Source organism: Nipponia nippon, unplaced genomic scaffold (assembly GCF_047370975.1).
Source record: "Nipponia nippon isolate SJK-2023a ecotype South Korea unplaced genomic scaffold, ASM4737097v1 scaffold_23, whole genome shotgun sequence".
Taxonomy (NCBI): Eukaryota; Metazoa; Chordata; class Aves; order Pelecaniformes; family Threskiornithidae; genus Nipponia; species Nipponia nippon.
In genome coordinates this window covers 7172265-7188210 of record NW_028262340.1, presented here as the reverse complement: position 1 = coordinate 7188210, position 15946 = coordinate 7172265, and the positions used below count along the sequence as shown (strand labels likewise).

The following is a 15946-nucleotide window of genomic DNA, read 5'->3' as shown; positions in this document are numbered from 1 at the left end:
GTTTACCAGCATTGGGCTTCAGGCCTCTGATTTCTCATTTTCTTTGCTCTGTTTCATCTGTTACGGATACTGCCATGGACGGAAAGGAGGATTCACAGTTCAGACACAAAAGGAGAGGCTCAGAGACCAAGCGCAGCTCAGCTTCTGTGCTTACGGAACTGGCATAGCATTTTGCAGCACGAAAGCTTCCAGTCATACTGTTCTGGAGGTCAATAGCTCCAGGAGAAAAAGTACTTTATCTTGCTCAGAACAAAGGTGAAGAGCTGCGTAAGCACCCGTTCCTCGGAGGCGTCGAGGACCGCGGTTCCCTCCCAGCGACCTCAGCGTCCCCGTCCAGCCCCCGCGGCGGCCCTGCGCGCCTCAGGCTGACCTCGGCGCGCGCAGAACGGAGAGGTCCCAGCGCCGTGCCGGAACGACGACTCCCGGCTCGGCCAGGTGCGGGCCTCCCGCTCCGTTCAGCGACGGAAATACGGCTGCGTTTTTCTCCACGGGAACGAGGCTCGGCCGTGGTCTCTTTCCGCATTAAAAGCGCACCGGACCGTGAACTCCTCCTAGCAAGTTTTACACATTAAGCAGAGCAAGTAAACAAAACCTGGGAAGCGTAAGACTCGTAAGACAATCTTCTGTGCTGGGCTAAAAAAGATCAGTAATCCAAAACCAGACAAAAATGGAAATATAACCTTTCGGGAAATAAATTAAGCAAGAGACATTTTACGCATGAGGTCTTTCTGGGGGGAAGCCGTTCAGTAGCAAGGCAGAAACAGAACAAGGAGCAGTAATCACAGGAGTGCAAAATTAAGGGCCATTCTTAGCTATTATAAAATAAAAACAAAGTACCCCCGGCAACTTGTTCTCCAGAACACGCAGGCAGGCGGCCCAAAGAAACGACCATACATTTTTTTCAGCTGCTTCTCCAGAAGAATGCTTTAAAGGAATTGGGGGTATTTATTTACACAAAGCGCAAGCTCAGAAAGGACGAGGCAGAGCTGGTGCCTCCGTGCCAGCCTACTTCTGAAAACAGCCCTGCAGTTAACAGCAGGTCAGTGATTAAGAGAAACAGGTTCTGGTGGTCATTACTGAATCATCACCTGGAGTAAATAAAGCAAACTTGAATTTCCTCCATTTTACAAGGAAGGCTCAGTCACCCTGGAGATTATGGGCAGAGTAAAAGCGGAGTAGAACCACTTCTGGTGTTGATCGATGGCTAAATTCAGATTTTTCTTTTTGTGAAGCCTCTGCTTCGCCTCCTCCGTGCCCACCCACCTCGGTACTCGCGCGGAGCCGGGCACCTGACTCCCTTCGGCTCCACGCAAACGCTGAGGCAGGCCACCCGCTAGACAAAGTCTCCCATTATATTTGCACAACGGGGCCCCTAGGCACTGTCACAGAAACGAGGCAGGGCTTCACGTACAGTAAAGGAATGTGATTTTGTAGCATTTTTAATATAATTCCATTACATTGCGCCAGCGCGTTAGGGGAAGGGCAGCCAGCCTCCCTCTGCTGGCTATCGCAAAAACCTGCCGGAGTTTGCCTGATCCGAGAGACGGGAACCTGGTGGCAAAAGCACACGCAACGAGCTGCTGTTTCACAATTTTGTTGATCAATGCGGGCACATTTTCTATAAAGTCTGACCATTTTCTTCCTGTGGAAATGGGTCTTTGGAGATCTTTTGCAAAACAAGTCATTATTTATTACCACAAAACCGTTACAGAGCTCACTACTGCAACCCAACGTTCCCTCCCACACCAGCCTAAGCAGCTGTCAGACTCCTCTGCAAAATTAACGTGGGGTAAGGATCCAAATGCAGCTCTGCTGCGACAGGCACCCGACACCACCACAAAACCGTCTCCGTCTCTCCGCCAGCCCAGCTCTTCCCGGGATCGTTCTGGTGAAATCCCCATCTTCTTCAGCACTATTTTTCCAATAATTTGCTTATGGAAAACCAAACACTCTCTCAACTCAATACTATTACAAAACTTATCTATCAAACTTGGGCCAGCATGGAATACAGTTAAAAAACCACATGTGAATGGCACTGCATTGTTTTTATTTTAAGTGTCTTTACACAATGAAAGATGTTGGAATGCAAGTTGTTACACATCTTACACAAGATACATTGACAACAATTCTTGCTTGATTTGCCTTAGAAAACTGTTTCTGAAGGTTTTCCACTTATTCCTACTTACAGCAACTTCTACAATGGGATAGAAATTAAACAATTAAAATATAAACACCACAGAAAATCCAAAACGGACTTCTGGAATTTTAAAAATACACAAGTCTGATGGACAATACAAGGGTTTTGTTGGGGTTTGGTGTTTTTTTTTTTTTCAATAACATGGAACAGTGAGACAGAGAAGTCGGACTTTCAGTGAGTTTAGTACCTGACGAGAGATATAGATATCACGCCTGCGGAGGCAAGATGAACAAAACCCATTTTCCTACCTTTTTAATATCTACTATTCCTGCCTCTGGAACGGGGACCTGCCTGCAGGATCCCATTTTGCAACGTGAAGGTGGTGGCAGGATGGGATCACGAGCCGGCACAATACGGAGTTGAAAACTACCATGCCCATGCAAATTCACGACCGTTAACTTTTTCTCTCCACCGTCAATCAAGTGAAAACACTTGGAAATTCAGTAAGCACTTCACGTAGAACTGAACAACACTAAAATGAATTTGAAAAAGGCCAATTTCTGAATGATTTATATGTATGAACATCAGCAGCCTGGTTTGTTCACAAATAATTTTATTTTTTTAAATAGAAAAAAGAAGAATCTGTCTAGACTAAAAAAGGTTGGTTATAAAATAGCATAAAAGCATAGGAGCATGTGTCATCATACCGAGGCATATTTTCCTCCTACTAAAACACTTAACACAAGATCACAAAATTAAAGATCGGTATTTTAAAAGATGCATCCTAGTCTCAAAAGTAGCAGATGATCTATCAGACAGACAGGATGCCGCACAGAAACAGTCTTAATGAAAAACAGCAAACAAGGGCTGAAACTGCATAAAAACTGGCTAAGCCGGTCAACCGATTGTCTTAAAAAAATACGAAACAGACTGGAGAAGTTTAGGAGCACAAGTTAAAAATTAACCCTAGATGTTTTATCTCCTAGCGTAATGTAGTCACAACATAACAGTCACTGAATTTATTTATAAAGGCAGGCCATCTCGAGGGCTGTAGAGGAACAAACATTACCATAGTTTCAGAGAGGATCAGAGACGACACATTCAACAGCTGAATCCCTACTTCCCTCTACGGACCGGCAGTCACTCCTCATCGGGGGCAGTGCAAACCAGCGTACCTGTCGGCGTACCGTCACAGGTAGTAGCAGCAGTAGTGTTGGTGACAGACCCGAGTCTGTCTTCTCAGTGCTCCGTGGTTCTTCCTCCTGTATTCTTTTCTGTGTAGTTAGCAAAACTACTTGAATTTAGTTCCCTACGTGTATTTGTGCCTCATGTCAAATTAAAAACACATTCTTGGCACTTCTGAGAAAAGCAAAGATTAATCTTCACCTCAGAAGATCACTAGCTGGGAAGGGATTTTAGCATAAAGAGTACCTTTCACTTGCATTTAACACTATATTAACTGGAAGCTGTTGTACCAGTACAGATCAGCTTTTAATTGCTATACAATGAACTTTCTTGAATCCAATTGTGACAGTAAGAAAGATATTGTTTCAGCACTTGGTACATCACACTGTACAGTATAAAGAAAAGGGTAACATCTTAAAAGAAACCAAGCAACAAAAAACCACAACACAATATTTTTCACCATTTCAAGTCAGGCGGATTTGCTACACTTGGGGGACTAGTCCCTAAAATTAAAGTGCTTTTTCAGAGCATTGGCATCCAAAATCTTGAACATGAGAGACAATTACAAGTAAAATCTGTTGTCGCTATACATAACATATAGCAGCAGTACAGACATCAACACATGTACTCATTGTCTGATTTTTGATACTACCTTGAGCATCACACGATTTAACAGTGCATAGTGCCCCCCACCTCCAGCGTACAATCAAACGCCTTCGATTCATTCAGTATTGTTGCAGGTGGTTCTGGACGCCTTGTCTGCACGATCTTCTGCTTGGGATTTTTTATTTCGTCTTCCTCTTCTGTCTCACTTTCACAGACATGGACAACTACGCTAGGAGTTGATTCTGTTCCTGCATGAAGCTCGTACTTCTCCCCTGAAGAGCAGCAAACAAAAATCATGCTCGGAGCATCCCCAGGGAACAGCACTAAGCCACTTTATCTCAAAAACTCCTTAACAGCTGCAGTAACACAATCAAATATTCATTTATTCCCATCTCACCTTTAACTAGCTCAACTTCCACACTTCACCACACCTGTTAAATGTTTTAAAATAGCCCCTGTATCTCTTATACTGTACTTTGAATACAATCAATCTTTTAACTGATATTTAAAGGAAGGGAGGGAGGGATGTAAAAAGCTATTATGAAACACGGAAGACATCAGAAGACAAGCAGCATGCAAATTTTTAAGTGACTTCATTTATGCTGTGCCTTTATATGACATTTGTAAATGAAAAGCTACAAAAGCATTTGAGAACATTAAGCCTCCTGATTCCCTGCCTGTCACAGAAAGCAAACAGCACGTTTCCTAGGAAGGCTCATAAAGAAGTCTGACGATTAAATGCACAAAGTACGTATTAGCATCCTTAACTACTGGAGCTGTCCATCTGCAAGGGACTGAACTTTCCATTCCTCTTCTTGTTTGTTACTTAATACTGAGACAAAATTCAGTACATGGATGTGATGAAGTTAGTACCACACAATCCAGTTCTGTGCTATGCTTTCAATCAATTAACGAATTAAGTAAGGGAAGTGGTGGATCGTTTTATTCAAGTACGAAATATGACATTAGGACAGACTCAGTTTCTTCTCACAGAAAGAAAGATAAGTAGATAAATTCCCTCAATAACTATTTTTGAAGTAACTCAACAAAAGCAGGTAAATATTCCTACCTGGTCCCAACTTGGAGACAGCACAAAGCAAGTCATAGTTTATCAGGGGAGTTGCATCTTCACTCTGTTTCCATCCAACCGGTGGCGATGCAGGTGGTGATATCAGGAACTGTTTAACAGGTTGTGGGGGAAGGAGGTAGGACTTGTCGCCTATTTCACTGGATACCTGTACCTGAAGACAAAAGCCAGGAGATGCAGAATAAGGTAACAAATATTCATTTTCTTTTTATTTAGTCTACTTCCCCAATAATTCATGCCCATTCTCTGTATTAGCAATGCTTAATTCAGCCTAGCTGTAAAAATAAAAGTAGTACAGCTTTTGTCAGTTCTTGGTACGACACCCTGGAGAAATGCTGCGGGTAAGAAACTGGCCTATGCAAGTGTTGACAACGTGGCTGCATGTGACACATGAAGGGGCTGAGTCCCCATCCCTGGGGGTATTTAAAAGCCGGGGAGATGTGGTGCTTAGGGCCATGGTTTAGTGGTGGCCTTGGCAGTGCTGGGTTAACGGTTGGACTGGATGATCTTAAGGGTCTTTTCCAACCTAAACGATTCTGTGATTCTATGATTCTAAGAAGAATATGCCTGTAAAGCACCTCTTTTAAAGAGATCTTTGGACCCATTTATTTTCTTTCAGCACATTTCTGTTTACATATGGGGGAAGGTGGTTTGTGTCACTACACAGTGACTGTTCCATACCAATTACAACTCTGTAAGCTCAAGCTGAAAAGCAAAACTGTCCCCTAAAGCAGGAATTTTCTCCATGAGCGAAGTAATACCTCTCAGTGTAGAAGAATGAGGTTGAAGGTAATTTCAGGTATTTGTCACAAATGAAACTCATGGGCAAAAGTGGAACAAAGAAGAAACAGGGACACATCGTAGTGTTCCATAATACCTGTGCAAAGTACAGCTTCAGCTTCTTCCCACTGAAGTCAGTTTCATGCAGTTCTATCCGTGCTCTTGCTGCTGCCTCTGGATTGCTGAAGTTTATCCTTACTCTTCTAAAGCTTTTAAACAACTGGAATGTAACTTTATTATCGTAGACTGTGAAAAGTGCTTCAAATCTTTCCTAGAGATGAAGTACAAAGATTCTCCAAACACAAAATGAACATTTTCACTCAATGAAAAGGCATTTTCCTTTCACTTTCCTCTCCCAAATCCCAGTAATTTCCTTAATCGCCTTCTAAACCTGCACATTCCACACTTCCCTCAGTTCCCCCAACTTGCAAATCTGTATTCAGTGTAGTATGCTTTGTCTCACTATTCCAATCTGAATTCCAAGAGCACATTGAGGTGAACAAGCGCACAAAACTCCTAATACATCAAGTGCCACCTAGCGACAGTTACTCAAAAGCGCAGATGTCAACAAAAACACTGGTATTTGCACATGACTTTCACCCAAGCGCCTCCAAAAATACTATGCAAATCAGTTAATTTTTATATTAGATAAGCTAAAGTACCGAGTGCTTAAGGAAGATGTCAAAATTCTCAGGATCAATGAATAAGACTACTTTTGAAGAGACAAAAATCTATTATTACTAAAAAACACTTGGTCACAAACATAAAAAAATTGAAGTAAACCCATGTTTTATTGAATATGGAATCTTATCCTCAAGTTCTTTAAAAAATAACAACTCAATTGTTATGAAATTCAATCTGGTTTAATTTACTAGTTCTCTGATCTACAAGAGACCTAATTTACAGATATTTCTTTTTTTTTTCCTAGTGTAAATGCACTAGGGAATTTCCTAGCGTAAATTTTCATTCACTGTAAAAAGTCAGATTAAAATCAATAGATGAGAAGTATGCAAGCAATCTCTTTTCAGTTTTAGTTACTATGTTCTGATAATATCCAGTTATTTAGAGAGATCTCCGTAAGCAAGAACTCTTTCCAATGACAATAGTTAATTTGCTTGATTCCAACAGACACCCATCTCTCTACAAAAATCCTGTTGATGCCTTCCTTCCTGTAAAAATACTTACAGGATGAGGAGCTTTCATTTTAATTAGGACTGAAGAACTTCTTCAGGTGCTGCCCATGTTAGTTTTAACAAAAATACTATTTTCTTGCACTATTCTCTCTAATCTGTACAATGTCAAGGTCTTTATTAAGTCAGAAAACCCGTTCCTTCTGCACACTGGCCAAATTTTGTACTTGACAAACACAAAACTGCAATCTAGTGGATCAACCCTGCAACTGAAAATGATGAAGACAGTGTTCCAATCATGGCATTAGCCTCAGAAAGGTGAATATTTGGGAAAGAAACAATATGTACTTTTACTCTATCTGATTTTTTCACCTTTTGCTGTTTAAACTAAACTTGAAAAAACACTTTTAGATGCTAGGTAAAAGACAAAATTATTAAAAGATGTGTGCCAACTTAGACACCTTAAGGTTTTTCTGTAAACATACCGTTTATTTAACCGCCAACACTGAAACAAAAGTGGAAACTGACCGCATTAAATTCAACAACTTAACAGTCAATTCAACATGACCTGTTAATGTTTAAGTGCTGCTTTAACAAATCAGCAGTAAAAACAGAAATATAGCTAGAAAAGGTCAAAAAAATGGATGAAACAAGCAGGGCAGAAACAGAACCTAAGCAAAATGCTTCATAAGAATTAAATATACAGATTTCAAATCAATAATGTCTTTTTAGTCTTTTCTCCTCACCAAAGTATTAACCATTACTCACTTATGTGAGGTTTCACCAATGAAAATGCTGAGCGTAAAATATTTGTGCCTACGTACAGGACCGGGCAATCTATTTTGTACAGTCGTGACCACTACAAAATCAGGGAAAAGGAAGACTGACTGCTTGCAAGTGCTGCTAGCTTTGCTGCTGTTACCAAACGAACTAAAAGGTCGTTGGGCAGCAAAACCCTAAGTGCCATCAAACACGCTCCCCCCCCAATAAAACCCCAAACCACCACAAATTTTCAAACTGCTTTCTGCTCATGCACAGACAGCACAATTTCCATTTGTTTCATTAACTGTTTGCTGTGCATTCAGCCTTCGAAAGAAGATGTAGGCAGAAGCAAATCAAGCCATTGAAATGTGTGTCCAGGGGCTGACTAAGCTGAATTGCATAAAACAGATAAAAGCCATATATCAAAGCACCTCTATTCTTCCGAGCACTAGGAAGAAGCCTGCATAGTAAATGTTCTATTTATAGATGTAACATATAATTCTGACCTATTCTAAACTAGTGTCTCGGCTATGACAATCAGCTTAGATGAGCTTGCTGACAGTAGAATCGGTACACTTTACAAACTGTATTTTAAATGAAAAATTTAAAATTTTAGATTTGAGGCTAAATTTACAAGTGGTTTAACGTGGCAACTAATTATGCTAGTATCATTAGAGAAAAAGCTAGCACGCCTCCCTTGATACACCTCGTATGCACGGACATACTGTGGATACTTCCATGGAAAAAAGCAAGTGTGCATTAAAATGAGAAATCACACGTAGACATGTGCAAAACAATTTAGCAAGGCAGCATTTCCCGTGCACAGTTTCTATACCAGACACAACGAACTATGGGGCACTGCTTCTGTAGCATCAGAGTTAAATTAGTGCAGTGCATTATTTAATGTTCCATTGATTAACTGATGCTTTACTACCTCCTTCCAAGGGTAGTAACCACCGAACAAAAGGAGTGCTCACTGCTTACAAAAGCCTTTTGAACTGGAAGCTGATCTAGTAGAAACAGTAACAATTTAAATCAGTCATCAGTGAGTTAAAAATTTATCTAGAAAGGGAGACACCATCTTGCTTTTTTTTTTTTAAATCAGATGACATATGATTTACATACTCTTATGCATCACCTGCTTTGTTTTCCAGTAAAAACAGCACTAATATACAAGGCTAGAAATTAACTCTTCTACTGATGTACATAGGCTAGCAACAACTCCTGCTCTTTGAAGAAAAGCATTTGACACCAGGCATATAAATAACGGCTCATGAACTGTATCTCATTCTCTCTATAAACATGGGAAAGAAAAAAAATAAAGCATTGCATCTGAAAATAAGCCACTAAAGACTCAACAGCCTTTTCTGGCACCTTTCTTTCGTACCCATAGGAATACAATTACCACAAACTACAAGAGCAACAGCGCTCGTTATGCAATATCCTCCTCCAAAAGCGGATCTGTAAGCTGCTTTACGAACTGTTTGTGTGACACCATGTGCACGTTCTCAAGCGATCACTGTTCCTTTTATTTTGAATGTACTATGTCCATTGGTTAGGAGCACTGGCTTAGGAATTCAGCTCACAGCAAGTATTTGAAAGATTGGCTTAAATACAAGTACACAACTTAGCAACTCTGAGGCACCGAGCAGCATGTCCTATCTGACACCACAGCTTTCCCTCAGATGCTGAAAACTTTGCAGCAAAACCGTAGGCTTCCTAAGCACTTTTGTAAACTGAAACTGAAGAAGGCACCGACCAAAGCTTTCCTATCAGCCCCTATTTCCCCTCACTCATGTAGCGTACGTAATTATTCCTGATGCTCTTGGAAGGAAAGGGAAAGTAGAGATTTGACTGAATACAATGTTAGCAGGCCAGAGAAGATTTAGTTTATTATAAGGTCTTTATAAGCCACTTTCAAGGTGTTCAAGTCAGAACAAGCATCCTGCAAATTCGTAATGCTCTTTTAACAGAATCCTTGCCTTGAAATAAAACATTTGTTTTCAGATTTTATTTAAATCTGCCCTTGGATTTGGTACCTTGAATAAAGAGGGGAAAAAAAAAATCAGAAGAGCTTTTCATGGGAGAAGCACTGTATATCCATTAACAACTTCAAATGCCAGAAAAATGTAGTATTAGCTGTTCTTTGGTAATTGGACTCATGCTGATCTGAGCTTACCAGGTAAATACTTTGGCTTGGATTTTTTCTCCCAATTATAATATGCAGTAATACACTGACAATCCAGCCAAAAATGTTCAATAGCTGTATCTATACTTACAATACTATCCCCCAAATACGCCTCTCTCTACCTTACCTTTTCTTCCTGTACCTCAAACACAGCTTCATGAACACTGCAAGCAAAGAGTGAGGTAGGCAAGTCACTTAAATCCATCATCTCTTCCAAATCATCTTCATTTTCTCCAAAAATCATCTGTTCTTCCTCTTCTTGGTCACTGCTGTAGAGGTCTGACTGGCTGTCACTCCAGGACTTCATCGTATCTCTGAGCATCATTCACCCAAAGCAACTCTTCTTTATGTTCCAGTTTCTAGTAGGGGTCTGCCATTCCAAAAAACAAAACCAAAACAGCATGTGAAGATACTACATCTTCTTGCTTTGACTGTTCTTTAAGGCAAATAATTTTACAAAAAAGAACAGAAATCAACATGAAACTTGTTCTCTCATCCACAAAACAGAAGCACCGTATCGCATTTCTGTACATGGGATAAAGACACTGCTGTTCAATCTATGAAAAGGAAGATAAAGTCACTCAGTCAAGTAAATGAAGTTTCTCCTCCCCTTGCCGACATAAATCAAGAACTACAATACTGTAGGAAGAGAGTAACTACAGCCTTGAGGAAACACATCAAGGGAGAAAAAAAGCGCAAACACGCAAGAGACTAAATAAAAGACTTTAGGTAACAAGCTTGTTTTTACACAATAAAAATGATTTCAACAGCGCATACCTTTTACCACCTATTGCTGCAAAAATCACGAGGAGATTATCACACTACTGTATGTTCTAATGTAAATGACAAAAACCATGTACCTGTCCTCTAGATTTGGAAGGGGTGTTAATTTGTGACATAACACTAAAAAAAGGTAAGTAAACATATTATGTTTCATGGTCAATGATCTCATTTGAATATTTGCTTAACTAGCTTATTCTTTTGAAGCAGTCACTGAAGCATCAACTGAAACCAATATGCATTAAAAAAATGCATTAAAAAATCCATAATAAATCTACACTCACTCACGGGAAAAGGTTTAAGACAAGCTTTCTAATTAACAACACCCAAACACTCTCAACACTTTGTACCTAAAGAGAAATAGCATGTGAAAATGAGAAAAAAAGATTTAGTACCTATTTTAAGTATTTATAAACTGCTTAGAGACACACACACACAACTTAAATGAGTTAAATCAATGTAACCTCGGTGCGGACACATAAAAGCTGTCTGAGGCAACACGCGCACACGCACATGTAACTGCACCAGTTCACCGTCACACCTTTAGGCAAACCATTACAAAGCCATGCACAGACGTGGCTAAATCTTCCCAGCACAGCACGTTTCAAAATTTTCACAGGAAACGCTCCTCAGCATCACAGAAAGAAGGATGCAAATGCAAGAAAACATGTAGCTGGTGGAAACCTAATTTTTTGTGCTCGCTGATTCATGCAAAAAGGAAAGAGAAAAGGAAAAGAAAATACGCCAACACAGTAAAAACGAAAGCCACCATCTGGCTTGGCAGCACAGACTGCAAGAGAATTCTGGGCTCTTCAATCCAACATGCAACAGGACACAGCTACCTACAATCCAGCCAAGCTACGTGCAGACAGAATCGAGAGCAACACGCTAGCCTTATCCTGGTTTTGGTCCTACCTCCCCAAGCATCCTCGTCAGAGAGGAGTACGGGTCACAATACGAAACACCTAACCCACACGACTGCTCCAAAAACCTGGTTTTCTGACAAATCAAAGAACGAGGAGACTTGCAAACAAGGCAAGAGAGCAAAACTGGCACAGAAAAGAGAGAGTTTGGAAATGCTGGCATGTAAATTCAAGAACTTATGTTAATCGTGAATAAGAGAAAGTAAGGTAACATACAGATCAAAACAAAATTTGGTCAAGCGGGCTGCGTTATGAAGAGCTTTAAAATGTTCAGGCTGTCTGAGCCTCATACACTACAAAACAAAGTCAACAAAGCAGACTGGAGGAAGGCAAAAGCATCAAGAAAATAAGATGAACAGAGTGTACAATTACTGTGACTTACACTGTGCCTGCAGTAGTACTCCTCTCTTCATTCTGTTAGTACTGTGGAATCAGACATCACAATTAAAATCAGAGAGAATTTAATCCATAAATTATCAACTGAATCCACTACTCCTCCTTTAAAGTTGCTATCATCTCTTATGTCACTTAAGGAGCGGCAATCTGCCGATTACTGAGACCAAACACTGCAGTGACCACAGAGACGTTCCTCTGTTTGGTACGTTAGCACAGAGCAACAGCACTTCAGGAAAAAACGAGCAGAGAGATGGACAAAATGACGGCAGATCTAGGGTTTTATTTATACATATAAAACACCCGAACTCTGCATTTCTGGCTAATATTCTGTAGAACGAGACTTTCTATAGGCTCCTTGAATAGAAACCATCTTTTACACACCAATGAGACAAGTATGCAGACATCTGCTTGAAAATAAAACAAACCTGATACTGTTAAAAAGAGCAATACAAGGCACTTTCTAAAACACCAACTTAAAGACATAAAGAATGCGGGGGGGGGGGGGGGAATCCCAGTTTTTCCTTCTTTTGCCAAAGTTGGTTAAAGTAATTCAGAGAATTAAAATTAAGTTCAAAGTTCCAGCATGAGGAGATTCTAAAACTCCGAAACTGTTATTTTGTATTTTGGAAAAAAGGCATCCATGTTATTTCCATGTCTGTTTGGTATAACAGAATAGGGCAATTTTGTAAGTGAAAATGTGACAACATACAAAAGACAGAGCAGTAAAAAGCAAGAGTGATAGCCAGGTAAACAATACAATTAAGGAAAGTTCTTTGCCAAATCAACTTAGGAACTGGAGAGGGATCAGTAACAAACAACTGAAATGTTTGCAAACAAATGCCAGGAGCTCAGATATCACAGACCACCACACACACGGTAAGAGAGGATGGGAAGGAAAAAAGACAGGGAAAAAAGCCACAAGATGTAGCTTCTTTTATGATTTAATTTATATAACATTAAGCGATTCAAGTAACCTACGAAGCAGACCTCGATAAAGCGATGGCTGCAAGGTCACTATGCTTTGCACCATGCATGAACTGGTCAACAGACGTAAGCGAAACTGTCTAGTTAGCATCTTAACATTAAAGGAATTAAACTTGCAGTTCCCTACATCTTTAGTCTCCTGCATCCTGATTCACTGCATCCAGTTCCATGTGGAACAGACAATCAACAACTACCACTGTCTACCTGCGTGTGCCACCTTCAAAACGCACACAGATTAAAACAAACTACCAAGGCAGGATTGCTCAGAAACAGAGCTGAGGTGACAGCCCTGGTGATCCTGCGCTGCAGGCCTCTTCACCACAAAAGATCTTCCCTGGAAGCCTTTTACAGCGTAAATACCCTTGATAGGAGGAAAATACTGCTTTTTGCTCAACAGCAATCTGTGGTTATGATGAAACACATCAAATTCTGCACAGGCACGCATTATTGCACGGAGGAGATGCTCTTCAGATTTGTAAAGAAGTTTAAGAATCCCGATGGAAAACACACAAACCTGTCCAGGCACACTATCCAGCTCTGCCCACAGCAAACAGCCTCTCTGGCTTCAAGTTTCATTATATGTGAATTACATCACGTTGTAACATTTAAATACAGCAACAAAACGTTTTATCGTAAGGTATTTTCTGCTCTGTAAAAAGGCAGCGGGTCTCAAATGATGTGTGTGAACAGGACTGGAGAGCTGGGGCAGTTTAAACCTCTCCATTGCCATAAAGTAGATTACATTTTTTTCTCACCTAGTAACCAAAATTGAATTACCAGAAATCATCTTGTTCCGTTAGAGAACAAGAGTAGCAACTTGTACACTATTAAGCTGCAGAAGACAATGCAGTTATTCCCTTGAATTCCTGCAAACAGTCTGCAGGGAAAGTGATTTAATAGAAGCAATCTTAGTCAAAGTTAAGGAAACATTTCAGCAACAAAATCAACAGTCTGTATAATTTACAGTACAGCATTTCTTGCTAGTATAAAAACAAAATCTGAAAAGCTTCTGTTGAGCGCGCTGAATTATAAAAGCTACTTCAATTATGTTTTTTTCTTTAAAAATTAAGAATGCGTCACAGTTCTCATTTTTTTAATCATAAACCTACATGGTTAACTGTAGTTTTTTCACAGATTACTTGTTTTTCCTGACTTCACCCAAATCAGTATCAAAATATCATGGTTACTGAGCAATGCAAGAACATCCAATAGCTCCCCTGAAATAAGGATGAGACAGGTAAGACTGATGTATGAATGTTAATTAAGAAGTGCTCTTAGAAACACTACTGCGAGAAGTGATACTTTAACAGATTAGGCAGAACTATTTTATTGTGCAGTTATTAGAAAGCATCAAAACCAGAAGAAGAAATACTCCAAGCTTGACAGGCACACTGATGTGATTGCCACTGCATCAGCCAAACTGCTCCGCTTCAGCTTCCCCTGTGCAAAAAGCGAATTACTTCACTTACCTCCTTGGAAAGGTGAGAAGTACCTATTGATACGATAGTCCGATCCGAATGGAAATACACAAATGCTAGTCATTTGTGACAATCAGCTAATTCTTACAGTAATATTAACTGCAATAAACAATTCAGAATTATAAGGAAATTCATTGTGCAGACAACTGACAATACTCGTTAGCAAGCTATTTGATCACTCGCTCCCTCTTAGATTTTAGATTAAATGGCCTTACACAGCAGGACTAAAAGGATCCCAAGAACTAAAGCCCCTTGTATAAGACCTTTTACTAACTCCTTTATTCTTCTGAGAATTAATATCTGCTTATCATTTCAATACCGAGTGACAGGTACCTCTGAAACACTTAAAAGCAAACTCTTCGACAAAGCTTAATATGTTCGAAATCTAAACAAACTGTGGAAATGCAGCTTCTGCCATTGAGAGCTTCAGGTCTTCATCAGAGCATCGGTACAGACAGCGCTGGTATTTTACCTTTGCATCGTCTGGACCCGCTCTTCGGGCGCTGCTGAAACAGAAGCAGCTCATTTTCATTATCACATCCTTCCCGAAAACCCTGAATACTCACAAGGACTGAAAACGGCACGGCAATTTCTACATAAACGGTCAAATCTGCTCGGAGGAGTTTAGAAACTCGGGCTCAGTCCTGCAAACCCGCAGAGGACTGGGCTACCCAGGGGAGCAGCCCCGGGCAAGTTCAGGGGCTGGGGGACCAACACCCAAGTTCAGAGTTAATAGGGGATGGGATGAACACGGGGGGGGGGGGGAGGCAAAAGACCGCTCTGGGATTATTCTTGGGAAAAAAAAACCAAACAGAAAAACCCCAAACCAGCCGAACCCTCTATATCTGCCCTAACGAGCAACTGTTAAAGGAGAAGACAACTTCGCCGCCCCGCCCGGCCGCCGCGGAGGGCGCAGGCAGCGGCACGGCGGGACGGGAGGGCTCGGCCAGGCCTCGCCCGGGAGGCGGCGGCGGGCGGTGCTCGGCGCTGCACAGCGAACCGCCACCGGGCCGGGCCGCGCCGCCTCACCTCAGGACGGGACTCCCGGCGAAGGGACGGCTGAGGGGACGGGGGAGCAACAGATGGCCGGCGGCGGGGGGAGGCTCACCGTCTCCTCGGCGGGGATCCCCTCGGCAGCGGCGGAGCAGGGTGGCCGCGCAGGGGGCGGCAGCGAGAGCGCGCACTCCCCACCGGTCGCGGTGCGGAGCGAGCGGCAGCGGGAGGGGAGCAGCGGGACCGCGCCTGCGTGCGCGCCCCCGCGTCGCCTCAGGGAGCGGCGGGGGGGGTCGGTGACCCGGATGGAGGGGGGCGGCTCTGCGCATGCGCCAGCCCCGTTCCCGCCGTTGCGGGCCGCTCCCTGCCCGCCCGCCAAGCCGTGAGGGGCGGCCGCCGGCCCCGGCCCCGGCCCCGGCCCCGGCCCCGGCCCCGGCCCCGGCCCCGGCGCTCCGCTGCGGGTTGCAGGCGTCTTTCCCCCCCGCCGTGGCGTCCGGGGATCTCCACAGCAAAGGGC

At 42.0% G+C, this 15946-nt stretch overlaps 1 protein-coding gene across 8 annotated transcripts; it reads right to left on the bottom strand.

Moving 5' to 3' along the window:
* Positions 1-2026: 2026 nt before the first annotated feature.
* RCAN3 (regulator of calcineurin 3) lies at positions 2027-15760 on the bottom strand. 8 transcript variants are annotated; one of them, XM_087761107.1, is made up of 7 exons: positions 15545-15760; positions 14909-14942; positions 11961-12001; positions 10003-10245; positions 5893-6066; positions 4998-5169; positions 2027-4200 (listed from the first exon to the last, which is right to left on the bottom strand). In XM_087761107.1, exons 4-7 carry the CDS (start codon positions 10198-10200, stop codon positions 3992-3994), a joined length of 753 nt encoding a protein of 250 aa, XP_087617233.1. In that variant the 5' UTR covers positions 10201-10245; positions 11961-12001; positions 14909-14942; positions 15545-15760; the 3' UTR covers positions 2027-3991. The 8 variants fall into 8 exon arrangements, with proteins under 8 accessions (XP_087617233.1, XP_087617234.1, XP_087617231.1 ...); XM_087761108.1 differs by having other exon boundaries at positions 14909-14939; XM_087761105.1 differs by lacking the exon at positions 14909-14942.
* Between the last annotated feature and the right edge of the window lie 186 nt (positions 15761-15946).